General features: G+C 40.0%; 1 protein-coding gene and 1 pseudogene across 1 annotated transcript in view; one reads left to right on the top strand and one right to left on the bottom strand.

Moving 5' to 3' along the window:
• Positions 1 to 22,035, bottom strand: part of NOTCH2 (notch receptor 2) — a 160,998-nt gene that overhangs the window by 41,469 nt on the left and 97,494 nt on the right. Inside the window, exons 6-12 of the mRNA XM_077842629.1 lie at positions 11,952 to 12,185; positions 10,495 to 10,650; positions 9,707 to 9,895; positions 8,648 to 8,761; positions 7,727 to 7,840; positions 5,615 to 5,848; positions 1,538 to 1,648 (exon numbers count right to left, since the gene is read on the bottom strand). Of these exons, the coding sequence (XP_077698755.1) occupies positions 1,538 to 1,648; positions 5,615 to 5,848; positions 7,727 to 7,840; positions 8,648 to 8,761; positions 9,707 to 9,895; positions 10,495 to 10,650; positions 11,952 to 12,185 (1,152 nt within the window). The remainder of the gene's footprint in view (positions 1 to 1,537; positions 1,649 to 5,614; positions 5,849 to 7,726; positions 7,841 to 8,647; positions 8,762 to 9,706; positions 9,896 to 10,494; positions 10,651 to 11,951; positions 12,186 to 22,035) is intronic.
• On the top strand, positions 19,875 to 20,258 carry LOC144280507 (ubiquitin-conjugating enzyme E2 D3-like; annotated as a pseudogene).

Below are 22,035 nucleotides of genomic sequence, written 5' to 3'. Positions count from 1 at the left end.
CCTATGTCCTCCTTCCTTGACCTCCTCGGTTTGCTGAATGTCAAAAAGAGAGAGAATATGATTTACTGGCATTTAAAAAAAAAAAAAGTCTAGTGAAAGGCTTACATATCTAAAAAGAAACCACAATAGGCACCCACTTAGGCTGTCTGGTGAGGTGAGAATGGGCATGGACTCTCGAGCAGGACCACCTGGGCTGGAACCCTGGCCATAGTGCATTGGTAATGTTAGTTAACCTCTCTAAGCTCTGGGTTTCTCATCAATACCATAGGAATGATAATGGCTGTGATAATTAAATGAGATTAGGTGCCTACCACCTAGTTCAAAATAAGCTCTTAATAAATGATCACTATTCTCTTATTACCTATTTAACGAAAATGCACCTATTATCCTAGCTAGCAGGATATTTTTTGTGTATTCAGTTGGCTGTCACATAATCTTGGAGTAGCAAAAGTTCCAGGACCCAGAAGTACAGCTGGCCACTAAATATGACAGCTTTCATGATACCTGTCTTCTGAGCAATCTTCCACTGAGCAGAGATTACAGTGACCCATGTGAGCCACAAACATTACTCCCTAGCATCCACAATCATACCAAGCAGGAAAAGGGATTGTGAAATACAAAGGAAAGTAAGTTGCTGGCAAGTGAGAGACAGACATTCACTTCACTTGGTACTGAATGCCTTTTGACATCATGGTTTAAAAAGTTCTGAGGGAAATTTCTCACACTGGTCGCAAATGACCACATGGTATTTATTAAATGGTAACATTATTACATAAGTGCCTGCTTGCATGTGGCATTGTCTAGAAAGAAAAAGATAGATACCATAAATGCCCTCTGATGGTGCCATAACAAAGAGATGTGTCAATAAGGTACCTCAGATTTCTCAGTAGCCCTTAGCACTTTTTGATCAGGAGCGTAAAAGATAAAGGCAATCTTATAAGCAACAAAAGAGAGAGATTTGTGTTTGTGTGTGTGCACACAAGCATGCGTGTATAAATGTTCTAGCTACTTATAATAATTAGAGCCAATTTTTTTTCTAGCCATTTACTTTCTGCCTCCTAGTGAGAAAAGATCTCCCTGCACTAGCCAAATTAGTTTGGTCCTCCCAAATTCTGGCCTCATCCAACAATCTCCCGCAAGATAAAGTACTCAGAAAAAAGCATTTAGTGTTTTCATAGAATTTATCTTGGCTATATTCTTATGGAAGGCATTCACTAATAAGTGTAGCAAATTAAAGGTGACAGAGATGCTATGTAACTCAAGTACAGTGACAAAAACACATGGTCTGACAAGAAATGCTTTTCAGGTAGATACAACACATGGTCTAAAAACCCTACCTAATGAAAAGCTTCATGCTTACAATTTTGGGAAGGACTATAAGTAGAAAATTGGGCCAGAGAAGTAAAGAAACAAACGTCTAGCCTTCGAAGAGATAGAGAAATATGAAACATCTGAAACATGATTTTCGTTTAGATACTCTTTTCCCAAAGTGATGGGACTGAAGAAGGGACCTCCTGACAAAATGGGCATTTGTTACCTGTGAATCCTGGTGAGCAGACACAACTGTAACGATTAATGCCATCCATACAGACCCCATGGACACAAGGGTTACTTGCACAGTCATCAAAATTGATTTCACAATTAACACCTGCAAAAATAAGAGCAAAAAGAAACCATGCAGTATTACCACAAAAATAGTATATTGAGAAATCTAAGGAGTATCTGGCCAACTCTGGATAGAGTAAAGCATCAGTTCTCCAAAGTGTAGTCTTCTGGACCCTATCAGGGTGATTATCAGGACAAAACTATTTTATTAATCATACTAAACCACTATCTGCCTGTTTCAGTGTTGGCATCTGCCCTCATGGTGCAAAAGCCAACAGGGGTAGGATTGCTGGCATGTTAGCAGGAATCCAGGAATTGAGATAGTAGTTAACTTCCATGCACTCACAATTTTTTTTTTTTAATTCATAGAGATGCAGAGAGAGAGAGAGAGAGAGAGAGAGAGAGGCAGAGACACAGGCAGAGGGAGAAGCAGGCTCCATGCAGAGAGCCCGAAGTGGGACTCAATCCAGGGTCTCTAGGATCACGCCCTGGGCTGCAGGTGGTGCTAAACCGCTGCGCCACCGGGGCTGCCCTTTTTTTTTTTTTTTTTAATTTATTCATGCACTCACAATTTAAACCAGACAAAACATCTCACTTAAGAATGACTTTGGTGAAGAAGTCAAAATTATTAACTTTGTATTTGTATTGTATCTTGACCCTTGAATATACATCTACTGCTCTGTGTTCTGAAATGGGAAATAAAGCAGTTTTGTGGCATGCCAAAATACACAGTTACTTCCAGGAAAAGCAGTTGTTTGTGTGAGTTCTGAACTGAACATACTTTTTTCATGGACTCCCATTTTAGTTGAGAGAACAACTCACAGAGGAGCCAGGGCTATTCAGATCTAAATATCTTAGCAAACATTAAGTGAAAGAAGTAAACCTGTCCTTTCAAGAAAAACAACTGACAGTATTGTGTTCCAAAAATAAAATGTAAGCTCTTGCATGAAAACTAGAAGTTTTGAACTTATATCCACTGCCAGAAGCTTGAAACTCTCATTATTATGGACATAAGTTTTCAGGATAAATCTTAAAGGATCGGGATTCTTCAGTGCTGCCTTCCTTCTGGCCCATTCCCCAGATGAATGGTAGAGTTTGGCTATATTAAGAAAGGCTTAATTGACAATAATGAGTAACTAAACAGTAGGGATATACCAATCATAATTTTTACCATCATTTTATAAAAATACTCAAGATATTCTGTCATTTACTTAACATGAATTTAGTGATGTTTTATTTCCCATTCATAGAAAAATGCCTTGGTAGTTTTAAAAAAAAATCTAAAAATAAAGCCTGGTAAAAAGGATATAAACTAACAAAATTTCCATGAAAAAATGTGGAAATTTTGGTTCACTCACACTTTGTATTAATATTTATTAATAAGAATTAAGAATTAAGAATTTATTGTGTGCAAGTACTTTGCCTCCTACCTTACATACCTTTTCTTGAGTCCTCTCACTCAAATGGCACATCAAGTTGCATTACACCCATTCTATCATGGACTTGCACCACCAGGATGTGAGCCAGGCATTTTGGATTCTACACTCTGCCACACCATACTGGTCACTCTGTGATGAATGAGGCCATGTTGCCTCACTAAGCCACAAATGAGGCAAGAGTTTCCCTATTCCTTGTATACAAGTGGACACTTTTACATGTGTCTAGCCATTGGCTGATAACCCCCCAATTACCCAAAACTGACCACAGCAGGTCATAGGAGGCTATATTTCATTCAAGCAGGAACAGACACCCTGCCCAAGATGGGCCAATGAGATTTACTCATTGCAACATTGGAATATGAACTGTGGGACCCATGGTCTACAAATGGCTCTGCTTCCTGCTAATCTCTGCAAAGCCTTATCGACAATTCTCACTTGGAATCTGTAAGATACTTCTGTGTGCTTTCAGTAAACTCTTTGTCTATTTTGTAGTTATTGTTTGTTTGTTTGCTAAAGATTCTTTAAACTAGTCAAATTGGTTTCTGTGACAACAGCTACCCATCATAAGACCACGGGTAAAAGAAGCTTCAGAAGGGTCTCTGGGTGGTATATCTCATTTTAAGTACCCAGTAAATGAGAACCACAATTATAACCAGCACATTGTAAAGTATCCCTTCTGTTTATACTCATCCAAACCCCAACCTACCAACTCAGGACCATGTTATGAATGGGTCATGGATTCCTCCTCTAGAACTCAAGAGTCTATTCATAATGACTAATTAAATAGACCCATTCATCCAGGCCCCTAAGTACATGTCAGGTCTTTCTCCACCTACTACAGACCAAGATTTTTTTATCATGTCTGCATCTCTTTGCTTTAATTCTCCCAAGAGCCACAGGAAAGGATTTGATAGTTTTCTGAAAAATTCTGGATCTTCATTCTATGCTTCCTGCAAACTGCTCATATTTATTTCTTGCATTTCTCAGTGACAGCTACTTACACCTTGTCTTCTCTGTCCTCCCCAGGGAATACACCTGATACATCCTGGCATAATGATAGAATTCCAGAGAAAACAAAGTGCTTGCCAACCCACCACTCACCCAGGTTTCCAGTACATTTGTTATAATGGGGATGATAGCAAAGCCTAAAACAGCCCCACCATTCTAAAGGCATCCTTTCAATTGCTTGTAAATCTCTCAAATTTCTTTTCGTACTGCAATTTCTCATGTCTTGGGGACCAGCCCGGAAGCAAATTGCTTTTGGAAGGTTTCACAAAGATCTATTCAGCCCTTTTAGTAAGTTATCTAAATGTGGGGAGGGGAAAGGCATTTTCAACTGTGAAGGCATGGGATGTTTTTCGTATGCCTGAGCAACTCAAAAAGGACTTTGTTTTCAAACTTGGCATGTACGAGGTCCTGGATGAAGACCAGGGCCTTTGACAAGTTTGAAGAAATGGATTTGGAAATAACAAAATAAAACGAGGGTAGTTAACCACCTCCCCCACCTCTGCCCCCAACACAGGCCATTTTCTTTAAATCTAGAATGAGTTCTCAATAAATCACTCCCATGTATTGGTAGGTTCCCTTCTAACAAAGGTGCACTCTAGTTAATCTTCCACTAATACATTTTCTTTGATCTGAGACATAGTACTTCTCTGTCCATTAACCACAGTTGTGACCATAATTATTCCTCGAATAAGTAAAACAGACTCCAGTGAAACCTGTGAAATGCGTTGCCTGAGAAAATAATTCAACATTCCCCCAGTAAGGAGCAGCATGCCTTCCCAACTAACAAGCAGTCACTCAACCAGAGTTGAGAAACAGCAATGAATGTGGAGTGGGAAATAGCGGATCTGCATTCTAATTTACAATGACTGGGACATGCTAAAAAGTCTCTCCTCTCCCTGTGAATCCCCCTAAATGCCCAAAGCCCACCAGAGACACAGAGTGGAAGAAAAGTGTCACATTAAAGATACTGGATTCTTAAATAGAGAAAAAACTGAAAGCTTAAATAAATTATCTATGAATGTGTCTTGAAAACTGGACTGGCAATGGAGAAATTCATGCACTAAATAACTCATTTTCTCTATGATCATATTAGCCAGATATCTGTCAAGTTTCTGTTTTACTTTGAACTCTTTAGACACAGCAATGCTGATTCATCATGAAAGGAATAGAAGGACAGGAGGGAGGGAGAGGGGAAAGGGCCAGCTTCATTAAATTTGAGTGTGATGGAGGCTAAAGAAAAAAGGACAACCAAATCAAGCCACAAAGCCAAGAGGGTTCCCAATTTTAAATAATAATTTCAGTGTTTTGAAGTGGTATGTCTCCTTCTAATGAAAAACACACACCCAAAATCATCAGTTTTGCAAAGCTATTGTCTCTAATTTCTCCAGTGGCTAGAGACATCTGCCTCTGAGATGTTTCTGGCTGTAGCTTTGACTGCGCATCTCAGAATCAGGATTATTTTTCAGGTATCTGAGCATATGCCATGACAGTGTGAGATATCTGTGTAAACTATTTTGGGGGAACAGTGAAACCCCAGAGGAGACACAGACAGAGCAGCTTACCTGATGTGCCAGGCTGGCAGTTGCACTGGTAGCCATTCACCAGGTCAATGCAGCGACCATCATTCAGGCAGGGGCTGCTGTAACACTCATCTATCTGGTCACTGCAGATGGCACCCATGTACCCCGGGTTGCAGATGCAGGTGTAGGAATCAATCCCATCCTGACACTGGCCATGGTGGCAAGGATCAGGGTCACAGTTGTCAATGTTCTCCTCACACAACACACCAGTGAATCCTGGGAAGGAATTTTATCAAGAAGGCTTAAAATCAAGTTAGACATCCACACCTGAACATAAATGTGGCTGCATCCATTTATCCTACAGACCTCATGTCTTAAACAGTTTATACTATAGCAATGAGAAGTCAACTATTTGATTTACAAGGCAAGCCTAGAAAGTTGTGCTTAAAATAAAGTTTTTCAAATAAAATTTATAGAATTTAAATCCCTTTTTCTAAATGATCAATGGTTTCATTGCAGAGATACTTTAACTGCAGCTTCATTTCATACTGGGCTTCAATGAGGAATAGCTCTCAATATTTTTCCATTATACATTTATTTCTATATTCCTTTCTTCCCAAAACCAACATACAGATATTATATTAATGCTAACACGTACCTTATCTTCCCAATTCTGACCTTAGAGGACAGAGAACTTTTCTTTTCTTTTTTTTTTTTTTTTTTTTAATTTTTATTTATTCATGATAGGCACACAGTGAGAGAGAGAGAGGCAGAGACACAGGCAGAGGGAGAAGCAGGCTCCATGCACCGGGAGCCTGACGTGGGATTCGATCCTGGATCTCCAGGATCGCGCCCTGGGCCAAAGGCAGGCGCCAAACCGCTGCGCCACCCAGGGATCCCACAGAGAACTTTTCTTTATTCCTTTCAGACCCTCCCAGAGTACTATGCTTATATACTAAGGTTTTTAATAAATACCTGTTAAATAAAATGAATGAAAACTTATTATTTAAAAGAAAAAGGGGCAAATAAAGCTTCCTTCATTCAATTCATTCTTTTAAAGAATTTTAAAGGAAGAGGGGCTCTCTTTCCTTTTAAACATGAATTCAAGGTTTTTAAACTCTCTCCAGTGAAGATTATCTCTGAGAATAATCTAGCCAGAGGAGGACAAAATCTGGAACTTCTCCAACCAAGGACAACATTTCATGAAAAGAGAAAGAAGTTAAGTGGTTCATCTGACAGGACCTAATCTAAGGAGGCCTAGTAAATGGTAATGTCCCAGTACTACCAAAATATTAATTATCTGTTTATTTTTGTCATTTAGTTTGCTTTTCTGTCATCAGAAAGGAATCGTGCACATGATGTTTAAAATCCTTTAAGAACCCATCTTCTAAAAAGGTCTTGCATTATACCCATAACTTCTTTTTCTCTCAAGCGGTCATATAAAAAATAAATTGGGAAATCATCTTTTCTAATAATCTCTAGTCTTTCTCTAGAATACTGGTCTGTGTAGGAGCAAATGTATAACAAGGGACATTTGGTTTATTCAAATCCACTCCCAAGTGAGAAACAGCCACAGATCAGAAATGTAGAATATTTGTAAGCAGATTCTTTGTCACTGTAGTAGCAGAAATCAGGAAAGAGGACCTAAACTTTCCCAGACATAGCTCTCTCTCCCGTTCAGATACACACCTGAGTGTCAAGGCCTGAGCAGTCTTTAATGCAGAAAACCTCTGCACTTGCACACAATGGCCCTTAGATTTCTAGGCCTTTGTTCAATCACTTGCCTCAAGAAACACAGAAACAGGTCTCTTGCTGAGAAGCCCCAGGGAAAAATAGCTCTCAGCTGGAATTCTTCCCTTTCCCAAAGGAGTAAGTCAAGCCAGCCAGAAACTCATCACTGCCAAAATTTGTCCCAGAAAGACATGGACACCAAATGGAAATGTCCAAGCCAGGCCACTATTGTGGTGGAGAAGGAGGCAGGTGTTGTAGAAGGAAAACAGTGAGAGCAGCGAAAAAAAAAATATGCTAGAAGCAGCTCTCTCTTAACAGAGGGGCAGCCCATTAGTGGACTGGCTTGGTAGGGCAGCTAGAAGACAGTCTCCTATTTTGTTCACATGGACCTACCAGGGGAATAAAAAGTGAGGACAATCTTACCTGTGGCACACTGGCATTCATAGCCATTCGGGTGATCAATACACTTTGCCCCATTCAGACATGGAGTACTGGAACAGTCATCAATATCAATCTGGCAAACTGGCCCAGTGAAACCTTGAAAGGGCAGAGTGATGACATAAGTCAAAGGACTATCCTATGTCTATCTATCTAAGGTCTACCTATGATGTCCCATGAGAAGGATGCCCAAGAGGGTTGGGTTACACTACCAGCAGAGCTTAAACCAGTGGCTCAGCAAACATAAAATTATTCTCCCAAACAGGTAACTGAGATAACTGAATAAAGCTCAGGGCATCAGAGGCAAATGCATGTGTCTCCACTTGTTTTTTCCCAGTACAGATTTCACTTCTAGTTGAAGTAGGGACTAAATGGTTATACATGGAACCTTCAAACAAGTGAGTACAGCTTCAGAGGAACTGGAACTTCTTTGAAGAAACACCATGAGAGGCTATCATTTCTGGAAGAAAAACTGGCATAGCAAAAGGAGACACAGAGCATTCTTTGGGAAAAAAAAATTGACTTGTGCAGTCTGTTTTTGGACCCAGGGTGAAATATCTAAAAATAAAAATCTCACAGAGGGGCTTTAAGAATATGACCCATAGGGAGGGAAAAAAATCCTGAATAGCCTACAACCAAGGCTTCGGTGAGGTATGAACTTTCTGAAATATATACACAGACAGAGAGGTCATGGGCCAAACAGAATAGACTTGGACTTCTGGCCACAAAGGATTTGGGTGATACACTAGCTGAAACAAACTCATTTCTGTACACACTCCTATCCCAAAGTGCTCACTTTAATGACTTCCTCATGTACAGCCCACACACACACTCTCCTCCTCCCTTCCCTGTGGTCACTCAGCTTTGTGCTTTCAAAGAAAATTGGGGCAGGTGGTGGGCACTTACCAGGTGGACATAGACACTGGAAGCGATTGACTTTATCCACACACTGACCATTGTTCACACAAGGGTTGCTCTGACATTCGTTTATCTCCAATTCACAATGTACACCTTTGAAACCTTGAACAAATTGGACCACACAAGTGGCTTAGAAAGACAGAAAGGCATATTCTAGCCAAGAAAGCACAAATTTGCAGAGTGGACTATTTCCTCTATGAGCATGAACATTTCTGCAGAAGTCAAAGGGGACTCTGCCATGATGGGAAATAGTCATTGCAAGTATCAGCAAGATAGGAGAATACTGCGAGATACCCATGTCACTGTGAAGAGGGAGAAGAGGTTACCTCCAAAGACACTGGTAAAACATAGCATGTCCCACATTCTCTGACCTGTCCCTGTTTCACTTTCAGAGCTGTACCAGGCCCACAGGGTCGCCAGTTGATGTTCTCAAAGACCAGCTGACCTGGAGATGCAACTGCTCTCAGGGTACAAGTCAAGATCAGGAGGGCCTCCCAATGCTAGAGGAGCTAAGCACCTTAATCTGGCAAAGCAGCCACTGCCATATGTCTTTTATCTAAGGATTCAAGAAATAGTTTCTGTAGAAACTATTTCATACATATAAAACTGTATGCACATTACTACGGATAAATGGCAAGTTCCTACAGAAGCACGGGTAAAATAATTTATATAAATGGAACAGTAAAGTATTTATAATATATCAAGAGATCAGAAAAGCTTACTATTTAAAGGATTCTTATGGTAAATCCTTTATTAAATCAAAGAGTACTTGCATAAAAACACTCACTTCCGAATTTTTCTTACATGAAACTGATGTTGATATAAGGACTTACTTAATTTGGTCTCCATAGCTCTAAGAATTCTAGCACTGCGTACTCTAAGTAGTAGTGCTCTAAGGAGCACTACTCCTTAGAGGTCCCCTTGGTTGGGAATGCCGCCATTATTGGGAATTAAATGCTGACAGAGTTCATAGAATTGCCCACCCTAAACTGAAAAGTGCATGGCAGTGCCCTTTGTCTAACCCCACTCACTGATGGGCCCATGTACCTGGCATGCACAAACATGTGAAGCCTCCAATCTTATCCAGACAGGTTGCATCATTCTGGCAGGGGTCGGAATGACACTCATTGATGTCCATCTCACAACGAGGCCCTGCATAGCCCTTCAGACATTCACAGTGGAAGGCACCATCTGTGTTCACACACTTTCCTGCATGCTCACAAGGATTGCTATTGGCTGGAAAACACAAGCACTGATTATTGGGATCAAAGCACCCTGATGGACTTTCCACAAATGTGGATTACAGAAGTAGGTCTGATTGTTACAGCATTAGGGCCAGGCCTTTAATAATCTGATTCTCAATTTCGTATTTTCAAAGGAAAGGAAAGGAAAGGAAAGAGAAAGGAGAAAGGAGAAAGGAGAAAGGAGAGGAAAGGAGAGGAGAGGAAAGGAGAGGAAAGGAGAGGAGAGGAAAGGAGAGGAAAGGAAAAAGGAGAGAGGAGAGGAGAGGAGAGGAGAGGAGAGGAGAGGAGAGGAGAGGGGAGGGGAGGGGAGGGGAGGGGAGGGGAGGGGAGGGGAGGACAGACTAAGGTAATCTCAACTCTCGTGCATCTCTGCTGTTCTTCTGCCCAAAGTGTCGTCAAGGTGGGGCTTTCTATTAATAATCAGGTACAGACCTTCCATATATTCAATTTTCAGAACAGAGTATATGTTCACACAGAAAGGTTGTTTAACAGTGGGCATGTAACAGGAGAGATCTGAGATTTTGCTTCTGTCTGAATGCTTGCTGAGCTCTATAGATACCACGAGGAATAGGAAAAGTTCCACGTACTCACCCATAGCACACTCATCCACATCTTCTGTACAATCAGCCCCTTTGAAGCCTTGAGGGCAGGTGCAAATATACTGCCCGTTCAGGGGGTTGGTATCACACAGTGCCCCCTTGTGGCAAGGATTGCTGATGCATGCATCATCCAGATGACATAATAGACCTGGGATGGGGCAAAAAGAACAAAGAAAAAATGTCTCTTACCTGAGGAAGAGTTTTCTCTTTCATGGAGGAGGGAAAACCTTATGGTCACCTCACCAAAATCCAATATGGAGATTTAGAGGCAACTTCCCCTTTACCTAATCCTACCTTAGGGACATGCTACAGCTAGCAGCAAGCCAGTAGTTTCTGCACACAACCTTGCTGCTTTGACCCTAAGCCCTCAGCTAGACCTCTCCTCAAGGGTCAAGTCATCCACAGGCCATAAAGTGAGATGGTTAGACGATGAAGATAACTTTTTGACAGTGCTACTATATTTAGCAAATAAAAAGAGAGGATGCCCAGTTCAATTTGAATTTCAAATAAACAATGTTTTACTATATATTCTAAATATTGCACTCACTTTATATTTTATTTAGCAATCTACTTTCCCCCAAATTATGCTACCTGATGATCAGGGGCCACCTTAAAAGGAAGGAAAAAAATAGCTGAACATCATCAGCCTATACTAGGGCAGCCTTTTAATCATGTCAACATTCCTGGCTCAAGTGCCCTCAGCACTCCGAAGGTATTACTAGGCCCCACATTCTGTGTAGTTCACATGGGAACTGGATTTTCCAGTCTGCAATTAGCTTAAGAACAGGTAACCAAGGCTTCTTCTACAAAGCTAGGGGTGGGGCTTTCAGAAAGGCATGGATATGAAAAGTCCTGGGCACAAAGTTCTCTCAGTTAAGCTAACTTCTTCCTCCATGGTCCTCCCCTTCACTGCTCTCTACTCCTAGGACTGGGAGCTGTTAACTTGAGAGTCTAGAGCAATATTAACTTTGCAGTCAGTAAAATTCCTCCCTTACAGGAATATTTCCATAGACACTGAGGGCTGGAATGCATTCAAATGCTTCTCTCCTCCTAACTCCTTCAAAGTAAAAAGTTCCTTCTCAAAATGAAGTCCCTAAATCCATTTATTAGTAATTTTATCTTAATTTCTGAGAAGTTTATCTTAATTTCTGAGGTGCTTTTCTCTCTCAGATCTTAAGGTGGTCAATAAATGCTCCTAAGGCAATAGCCACTAACTTCCATTTTTAGGGTATGAAAAACTGAGGTATACAGATTTGAAATGAGAGCCAAAAGTCCTCAAGAAGAAGACTAATTTCATAGTACTTCGGCTAGCAATTATATTTCCAGAACACTCTTGAGTAATATGTTCCTACAGATGCTAATTAAAAGGACACAACTTGGGGAGTCAAAGAGATCTTGAATGCTCTCTGGCCCCTTCCCTGAACTCCAGTTCTGTGCTGCTGGCCTTACCTGCCTTTCCTTCTGGGCACATGCAAGAGAAGGAGGCCACACGGTCAATGCAGGTGGAGCCCGGGGTGCAGGAGGCAAAGGCACAGTCATCAATGTTCTCACTGCAGTCATCTCCACTCCAGCCATTAACACATACACAGCCATAACCCCCATTGCGATTGGTACAGGTGCCTCCATTCTGACAAGCATTAGGTTGTAGCAGACACTCATCCACATCCTCTGTGCAGAACTGTCCTTTGGGGGAAAAATGTCTTTGATTAGGGCTCTCAAGTCTCAAAGGATTAATACAATACTAGCTCCCACACATTCTTCACCCTCATGTGACCTGCCTGAAATTAAGGCAAGCAGATCTCTCTGCAGACTAGGTCTCCAAATGAATTTTAAGGCTACCATGGCTCATCCAAATGATATTTATTTCAGACAAATAACTTAAAGAAGAATGGAAATTGCTATCCCTAGAAATTATGACATGAGAATTGAGCCAACCTATCAAGGAGATTAGTCTTGTAGCATCCTTGATTCAGTTAAATCCCTGAGACAATGAATATGTAAGTGAGAAGAGTGAGGGAAGAAGAGCATATGAGATGAGTAAGAAAGATTGAGGAGAAGGACCTTACACATCAAAATGTCAGGGCAGTTATTCTATGTCCCTGCTGTACCAATGTTAACATCCTGGTTATGATACTATACGATAGTTTTGCAAGATGATGTTACCATTGCGGGAGCCTTGGTATAGGATACCTCTCTGTATTAATTCTTTTAACTGCATATGAGACTAAAATTATCTCAAAATAAAAGGTTTAATTAAAAAACAAAAGAAGGGCAAGCACAGGTAGAGAGAAGAGATGAAGGACAATGAAAAGCCTTGGTAAACTGTGGAGGTGAAAGGCAACACTGAGATGATGAAACTGGAGCAAACTGTGCATAGCCTAAGGCATCCAACCTTCAAGAACATGGATTTGTGGAGTAAAACACAGAAAGTTGACACAGGGTAATAGAAGATAGAAAAATGATCAAGCTGATCAGCCCGAAAAAGAGCCAACTGAAGGATGATATACCAGACTGCTTATGGATATAATGCAGGCCACTACAAGAGCAAAGAATGGAGGACTATGGAAAAGACTCTCAGGCCTTTGGACAAAGGAACAAAAGTATGTCTTCAACTTATAATCAAGGCATCTTTGATTAACAAGCAGTTTAGTGCCAGATCACTTGAGTTATAAAACAAGTTAATGAATCGTCCTTATTAATACCAGTTTCAAGAGCTACGAAAGGGAATTCATATTCAGATCATCTGAATTCTCTAAAACACAACAGGACAAGTGACTGAAACTTTAAAAAATCTCAAGGTGTCCTTTAATTCTTTGTAAAAGAACTCAATGAATAATTCAAAAAGGCATTCTGGTAAAGAGACCTCTTAATGAAAAAGCACATGATGTTTATACTCAGAAAATGCCAAGGCTATCCCTAGTCCTCAGAATACCAAATAATAATTCAAGTGGCTCAAGTATTTTCAGAAGGGCTTCAATGTACCCAGCTGCATAGCCATCATTGCTAACAGAAGTTAGTTGTGTCTGATCTAACCTAACTGACCATCTATCTTTTACCCCTAATATATACATCCATTATTATAGAACTAGTATCACTCTGTTGTACTTATCTGATTGCACATCCATCTCCCATCATTTGCCTACAAGCAACCTCAGTTCAAGAATATATTTTTGTATTTGTAACTAAGATCTCACTGCCCAGGATGGCAGGATGGGAATTTGGGCATCTCTGGAACTCTGTGCTCATCACCTTCCTTCTGTGTGCTTCTCCTCAACCCCACTTCATCCATATAATTATTTTTTTTACAATAATTCTTGAAGGAGCCACCATGTTTTTACATGATCGTGCTCTCCTACTTGAGCTGAGAGATCCAGGATGGGTATCTGATACAAGCTATATCACTGTGTCCCTTTTCTAAATTTTTGGACTAGGGACTCTTTGCCACATGGACCAAAATGATAAGTGGGCTGGTGACAGACAAAATGATATGGGTAAAATCAGAAGTAAACAGAAAAACAAAATCATGGTGGCATTCACGTTACTGGTTCCAGTTATTCCTGAAGCCCAACCGCTCCTAATGAGAGATGGCCCTTCCCACACGTATCCTAATTCCAGATGGGGATCTGTCAACTGCAACTCACAGTATTAACTAATACAGACTGAATGAGTGAGTACATGCATTGACAATCATTTCCCCCAAGGCAGATGATGTCATTTATTACAGAACGCTTTGCTCCCTTACTATATGGGCAGAATGCTACCTCAGAGTAAAAACAGATGTGTAATTAGGATACAGATGGGATTTAGAAATGAAAACATGCCCAAGAAGTAGGTGAAAAGTGGCTGTAACCTGGAAATTACTGAGAGTTTTGTCTCTTACACTTTGTTCAAATATCTATGCTACCATCAAACCAAACTTATTTGCTTGAATGTGAGCAATTTGATGTTATTTTTCTTTTTGACTGGCTCTGTGATAACTCTAAGACACTGAGTGTTTAAAAATATCTTACATGTATTTCTTACGCAATATAATATCCAGACACTTAAATATTATAGTAAGACAGACTAGGTAAAAACAACAACAACAACAACAAAAACAAAAACAAAAAACAAAAAAACAAAACAAAAATAATGCTTGGAATGGGAATTTGGCACCCCTGGGAAAGGAAACCAAGAGTCATTGCTTACCTGCAATGAACCAGGCATTGTGCTTGAGCTGTCACAAAACTTATCTCATTTATAGTTGAGGAAATAGGCTTGGAGAGGTAAAAAAACAAAACAAAACAAAAACAAAACAAAACAAAACAAAACAAAAACTTGCCTAGCATGCGGCAGGGAGTGCAGGAGAAGTGGTATTTAAAACAGAGCTGCCTGCCTCTAAAACTCTTAATAAATACTTGAAGTGTGAGTCTGACCATATGAAAACCATCTTTGTGCACCATGGCTTCCCAAGTGCATGAAGGCCTAAGGAAGTAGAGAGGATAAAGAAGGAAGGGGAGGATTAAAATCATTACATGATCAGATTACTGGAAAAACTTAGGACTCAAAATTACTATCCAAAAATAAAATGTACTTTTAGGTACAGTTCACAACTTTTTCAATGAATATTGTTCTTAAAGATTAGAACACCTGACAACTGTGTATCTGCTAGATACGGATTGTTAGAGAAATCAAATCTAAATAGCTGAAAGCATACTGACTGGCTCACAAGTTATTTTCTACAAAGTGGATCATTTTTCTCTAAGATTCAGGCACATTTCTCCAAAAAAATATTCCCTTCCAGGCTCATTTCTGCCAGAATGTTTTTCTCTGCATTCCAATTCTATCAACCAGAATGAGGAAAACGGTAACCTGGGTGGCCACCACAAGTGTATGCTCCAAAATTCCCAGGGGAATGTCTGCTAAGATACTCCAATTCATGCCACTACTTCTTGCACAGGAGGAAATCAATGCAGAAGCCTAAGAATAAGAAATATAAGAGCTGGAAAGGTGAAGTAACCTTCCTAAGGTCATAAGCTAGTAAATACGAGCACTGCCATTCAAACCCAGACCAGCCTGACTCCCAAATCTACTGCCCTTCTCACTGTAGCACAGTTAAGTTTCCAAGCCTTGGTTTTGATCAGTAAGATCTGCAGACAAGGTCCCTGATCCTAGGGTGTTAAAGCACACCAAGAAGGCACAGAAGCATGCAAAAATTAAAGAACATCCTTGGTACAAGTGAATAAAGGCAGAAGATCACTACATATTGAAATAGAAGGAGCTTATGGCAACCATCTGGAGGGGTTGGGTGCACTGTCTGAGGTCATTGGGCTTTCCCACTACTCCACAACAAGAAAGCATAAATGCGGGCTCCAGGGAGAAGGCAGGCACAGTGAGGGTGGTAGAGCTAGGTTTTGAAGACATCAAAACAACTAAAAGGTATTCTCTGGGTAGGGTTTAAAAGGAGAAAAGGTTGGAGATCATTTAAGGTTTTGAATTCTAGTATGAATTCTAACGTGATACAACAAGCAAAGGGGAGTTATTACAGGCTCAGGGATAGGGGAAGACATGATCAAAAGTGGATTTGAAGATTAGTCTGCCAGTAAGTAGTATATAGGAGAGACTAAAAGCAAATGGTTCTCTGTTAGTAGGGAGAAGATGAGAGAGTACTGTTATGAGCTACCTAGCATATAAACACATCTGGTAAAAAGGGAGAGCTGTGTTGGATCCATGTCCTCCTCAGCTACTAAATCTTCCACCCAAACAAGTCTCAGCATGGATATCATCTGTGTCAACACATAAACTTTGCTGGTGAACTCCCAAAATATGTTGCACAATGCTCAGTTAGGCAAGTTTTTCAGGGCATCAATTATCCCTCTTAGTAACTGCCACCTGCCAGATATTGCAGGCTACTGCCATTTAACATGAAGACTAAGGCAGTGGGCTATGAGGCCCTTCCCATGTCCTATCAGCAAAGGAGAAAAGAAATAACTTGTTTTTGGTAACTACTTTCTCTACTGCCACCATGAGTTTGGGCTGACTTGGTACCAAATCCTTGGCTGCTACCTTAAATACTTGGAGCCACCCATAGCTCCTGATAACTTTCTGGCTGATCACTTTTGTCTCTTAACTATATCACAAATCCATATCTTTCCTTCATATATTTTACTCCAGATACTGTAGCTTATTGCTGGTTAATTAAACATTAAGTTCTTACTTAGAAATTTCTGCATATCCTATTCTCTCAGCCTCAAATATTCTTCCCCTCTTATTTATACGGCTAGTAACTTCTCATCCTTTGACTTCTCTTATAACTTAACTAGATCTCCAAAATCACATCTCCAAAATTTTCTCCATCACTGCATCTATTTCATTCAATCCATCCTGCCAACATCAGAAGTTGTACTTATTTATTTATTATTTATAGTCCCTGCCCCCATTAGACTCTAAGTTTCTTGAAGATAGAAACTGTGTCTGCCACTCACCTCAGTTTACATATGTGGCACTTCACTAGACACTTGGTAAGAGAGGTGAAAGACTTAGACCTTAGATTTAATCTAACATGTTCATTTCACAGATGAGGAAAACTAGGGCCAGAGAGGTTCAGTAACTTGTCCACATTTCACAGCTAGTTGGAAGAATGTTAGAAATTGACAAAATTAAAAATGGAAATCATTAAGTGCTAAAAAGGATGTTGGGGGTGTGAGGTCATAGCAGATCAAGTTAGTCTTCTAAATAAGGAAGGGGACTCGGACCTGGCTATTGAGAGACAGGGCAGGATTGAAAAACACAGGGAACGAGCAAGACGCTTCAGTAGTGCTATTAATGAAGACAATACTAATAACCCACCATTGGAAAAATGAGAATACTGTATCAGTTTTGTAAGAGTAGGTTGTTTTCATGTTGATCTTTTCTTACTAACTCATCCTATGGTCTTAAAACGAAAGGGTAAATACGTAAGATTATGGGCACAGCCTCCGGCAGTAAATATAACAGAGTAACCCGAGAGGATTGTACTGAAATGGAAACAGTGACCTAGGCTTCATTAGCAACAAGCTCTAGCCCAGTGAGCCGTGGACCACTAAACAGACATCATTTATGAGTTGCAACACACCAGGATACAAACAGCTCATTATGGCTCTCCCAAGGTACCACAAACAAACCATCAATCTGACTTGGAATTACAAGTGACTGGGAAGTGAGAGGAGGGGGAAAAAAAGAAAAGAAAAGAAATGATCACTGAGCCTTAGCACTTCGGGATAAAGTCCTTATCCTTCTGGTCATCTCTCAACTGTGAAGTGTGTGGGAAAAACTTTTATCACATCAATGGCCCTGTTAAGGGTCAACTCTCATTGCAACAACACATGAGGAACATATAAAAAATGAGTTTGCCTGGCCCTTGTCCTAACCCTGCTACCTTCTCTTCCATGGTTAAATCAAGAGAATTCAACCTCCAATATCTCCTTCCAGCCAGCAGTCACCCAAGCTCCTGGGTGTGGAGTTCAATCTTTTCATATCACAGCAGAGCACTTTTGTAACTTCTGCCCTACAGAACCTTCTCAACACACAGATGATCTATTCTATTGCTGAAGTGAAAGAATAGAGAACAAGCTTGATTATCCTATCCTCCCGGGTCTAGAGTTGGTTGAAACATTCTGTATAAACCTGGAGTCTACAGGGTCTGCCTAATGAGGAAGTGTGTGCACTTGTGCACGAGCACGAGGCCTGGAGGTATGCAAGTGGCTAAGGGGATAATGTGCGAGTAGAGGATATACATATGGATAAGTGCAAGAATCTCAATGAATGTTCCCCCTAACCCAAGACACCATCATCTTTTCTAGGACTCTTCAAAAGCCTGGTTTCCTTGTATCCTGACCAATATATTTCCTGAAGAATCACCAAAAGGATCCCAGTATATACAGTGGGCTATGCCATTTGCCTGATCAAACCTTTGATGACAAATGGTTTGGTAACTTTATTACACCTAGGATGAATTTCTAAGGCCTATCCATGTTTTCTGCCAATCTCTCTAGTCTTTCCTTTGGAAACACCACTGGCTTTAGCCATTCTGGCTTTTTTCCATTTCTCAAAAGGATCAGAACCTTTCCCCCCACTCAGGGTCTTTGCACATGCTGTTCCCTGGCTCTGGAGCACTCTTATCTCCACTCTTACCAACTAATTCTTACTCACTATCCACAGCTGAAATGTCACCTTCTCAAAGACACATTACATGCCCACCCCCAACTCAATTAGTTCTGCCAATTAATATGCCATCCTAATAACCTCTACTTTTCCAGAAGACATTTATTACAGTTTAAAATTTTATAGATAAGTATATGATTTATGTCTGTGTTCCTCACTAGACTGTAAATTCCATGAAGAAATGGGTGGTAGCTATTTACTTCATTGGTGAATCCACAGCACTTAAACATAGTTCCCAGCTAATAATATTTAAGAAGTACTCAAAAATATTTGTTAAGCAAGTTTATCTATAACTAAGTCTTCTCTTACTGAGGTCATTCTAATCCCAAAATAATAATCATCTTTCAACTCATCTCCTTCACACCTTTTGGGTATCTCTACTCTATTCATATCCTCAAAGTCTCCATTTCCCCCTAATTGACATTCATCAGTCAATACCCAAACTTTTCATTTTATCTCCCTGAACTCCATCCCATGTATGCCACATCCAATTCATCTCGCCTTTTAACCCTAACTATGTCTCAAGGGATAATTCTATACTATGGCAGGTACCCTCCCCCTCTTTCACTGAAACCTAAGATTTCCCTAATAACTGTACACTAGTGAGTCCACTTCAATAGAGGTCTCTTCTCCCCTTCTAATTGTCTCCATTTGCATGAGGGTAAGTAGGCAAAGAATCAATGTTTTCCTTATTCCCTAATGCTGCTACCACCTTCAAATAGTAAAAATATATTTATTAAGCAATTTCTAGGTACCACACTCTGTGATAAGTGCTTATATTGTTGTCAAATGTAATCTTCTCACACAATTAGTCTAGTTTCACAGATAAAGTATAGACCTGGTCCACAGTGAAGAAAGATACTAAAGTATTTCAGGAAGTAGGGAGAAGAGCTCCTGACAGAACTCAGTAACAGCCCTGAATTTGGAAGGAAGAGGTTGGGACAGCAACAACTGAAAAAATTAATGTTTTCATTCATTCATTCATCCATTCATTCAACAAATATGCACATACCATGTGCCAGGCACTGACCTATATACACTGAAATTATAATGGTAAAGAAAACAGTTGTGGCTTCTACCCTGTAAATAGGGATTTTACAACCAAACACACAATTATGACAGAGTGTGCTAAGTGCTCTAATAGATATAGGTTGCCTTGGGAGGATAAAGTGGGAGAACAGAGAAACTATGTTCTGCAGATCCAGTTGGGGATGGTATGTTTCATTGGCAAGCCACAATTATGGGACCTAATGGTAGCCCATGTCAAGTCAGTAAGTTTTTTTGAATTTTATTTCCCTACAAACTTACCCCTTCAAGCTACCTAAGGTTACATTTACAACAAGAATTTATCATCCAAATATTAACAGTAACAGCAGCCTTTGTCTCAACATTTGAAGATCACAGTAGTGTCCTGCTTTAACTACTTCTAAAGTTTTTTATCCATTTGTTCACTGCTATGTGATCCAAACCCAGAGGACTCCCTCGTACCAGAGACTGACTGCATAGATCTATAAAAGAGATAGAGAGAAGCACAACAGAATATCTTGAGAATAAACTCATAAATATGCCATCTGATGATACCTTAAAGTTGGAATAACTTGCAGCATAGTTGAATAAACTTTAAACTACTGTTAACAAGAGAGAGAAAAAGTAACTTTATATGTTAACTGGTTTGTATGAGTGTGTATGTGTGTGGAAGCGTGTGTAGGAAGAGGGTAGAGGTAGAGAAGTAAGTGTATGTGTACTGGTTTGAACAGAAGAAAAAGCACGCCTCATTTGAGTCAATGAAAAAAACTCAGTGTGGTTCACTTATAAGACATGGATCAGGGAAGATATGGCTGGAGAGGGAATTATATACAGTCTTGGAACTCTATCCAAAGACAAGGAGGACCCACTGAAGCATTTTAAGCAAAGAAATAACACAATCCAATTTGTGTTTCAGAAAGCCCACTCTGTTGCTGTGAGGAGAATGGACTGAACTCCACCTCACCCCTCCAGGTCAATAGCAATTTAAAGCACTGGGGAGTCCCAGGGCTCCTGTGGCCGCTAGAGCAACAAGAGAGTCTGCAGTGAATCTGGGGCAAATTCCGGATGCAGCAGCACCAAAGAGCATACAGGCTCGGCCACTGTATGGAGAGCAATGGATGTTGTGCCAGTGCTGGATGTTCACAAAGCTGACCCCTGGCACAAAGGCTTCTCCACACAACAAGAAGAAAACAGTGCCAAGCTTCAATCCCCCTGCTAGGAAGCCAACACACTGGTTCTCTTGCCACCTTCTTGGGTTGCTGGGCTGTTAAACCAGTTTACATAAAGAGCCCCTCACCTCACTGCAGCAGGGGTTCCAAAGAAAATCAACTGATTCTATTTATGGGTAAGCAGTTACTATGAGCAGAATGAGTAAAATGGGAAAAACAACAACAATATGGGACCTATTAAAACATTCTGCAATAGGAAAGATGGAGAAGGTATCCCTTAAGATGTAGATGAAGAGCACACCTGTGGAAAAAAGTTCCCTTTCAGGATAGAAAGAATTGGCTCTGTATTCTCAAGAAATGTAGACAAATGTAGGTTTGAAAAAGAAATGAAAAATAATACAGGACATTGGACTCTGATGAAGAGAGATAGGCTGAGAAAAAAAAACAAATATAGAGGACCTAGGTGCAATGAATAAATATATAAGAATATAAAAATGTAATTCAAATAAAAATCATAATCAGAAGCCATGAAGGACAGAACTGATAATGAAGAAAAATAAAAATAAATCAGTGTTTTAAGAAAAAGCTCAAGAAGCTCTCAAAAATGCAAAGAAAATTAAAATATCAGACACAAGATCTTAGCTATGGGAAGAATGAAGACCTAGTTAAGATAATAGGTGTTCCTGAAGATACAAAAGCAAATGAAAAGAATAATTTTTTCTGAAGTGAGAATAGACCTAAGTCTCCAGATCCAAAGGGCTCAAAAGTACTAGGAGAAAAAATTATCAGGATATACCTTTACCAATACCGGTTAAATATGTTATTTTAAAAAAAGAAGAAGAAGGGAGAGGTGGAGTCTGATACTGGACTTCCCTATAATGCTCACAAGATGCAACGGAACAATACTAGGAACCTTGTAAGATTGATTTGTGACCCAAGAATTCATTATCTAAACAGGATTCCATTTGCATATGAAAGCAACTAAATCAAAAGCTATTTTTCAAGTATCTAAGAGCTCTGAAGATATGCCAACATGCAGCTTTTCTGGAAAAAAAAAAATTACTCCAAGATGTACTCATTTGACTGAAAAAATAAATCAAAATAAAGAATCCCGGAATGAAAAGGCTGTAAATCTAAGGTACTGGCAGATCAACACA

Source organism: Canis aureus, chromosome 12 (assembly GCF_053574225.1).
Source record: "Canis aureus isolate CA01 chromosome 12, VMU_Caureus_v.1.0, whole genome shotgun sequence".
NCBI lineage: Eukaryota > Metazoa > Chordata > Mammalia > Carnivora > Canidae > Canis > Canis aureus.
Note: the sequence above shows the minus strand (reverse complement) of the source record. Positions and strands in the feature narration are given on the sequence as shown.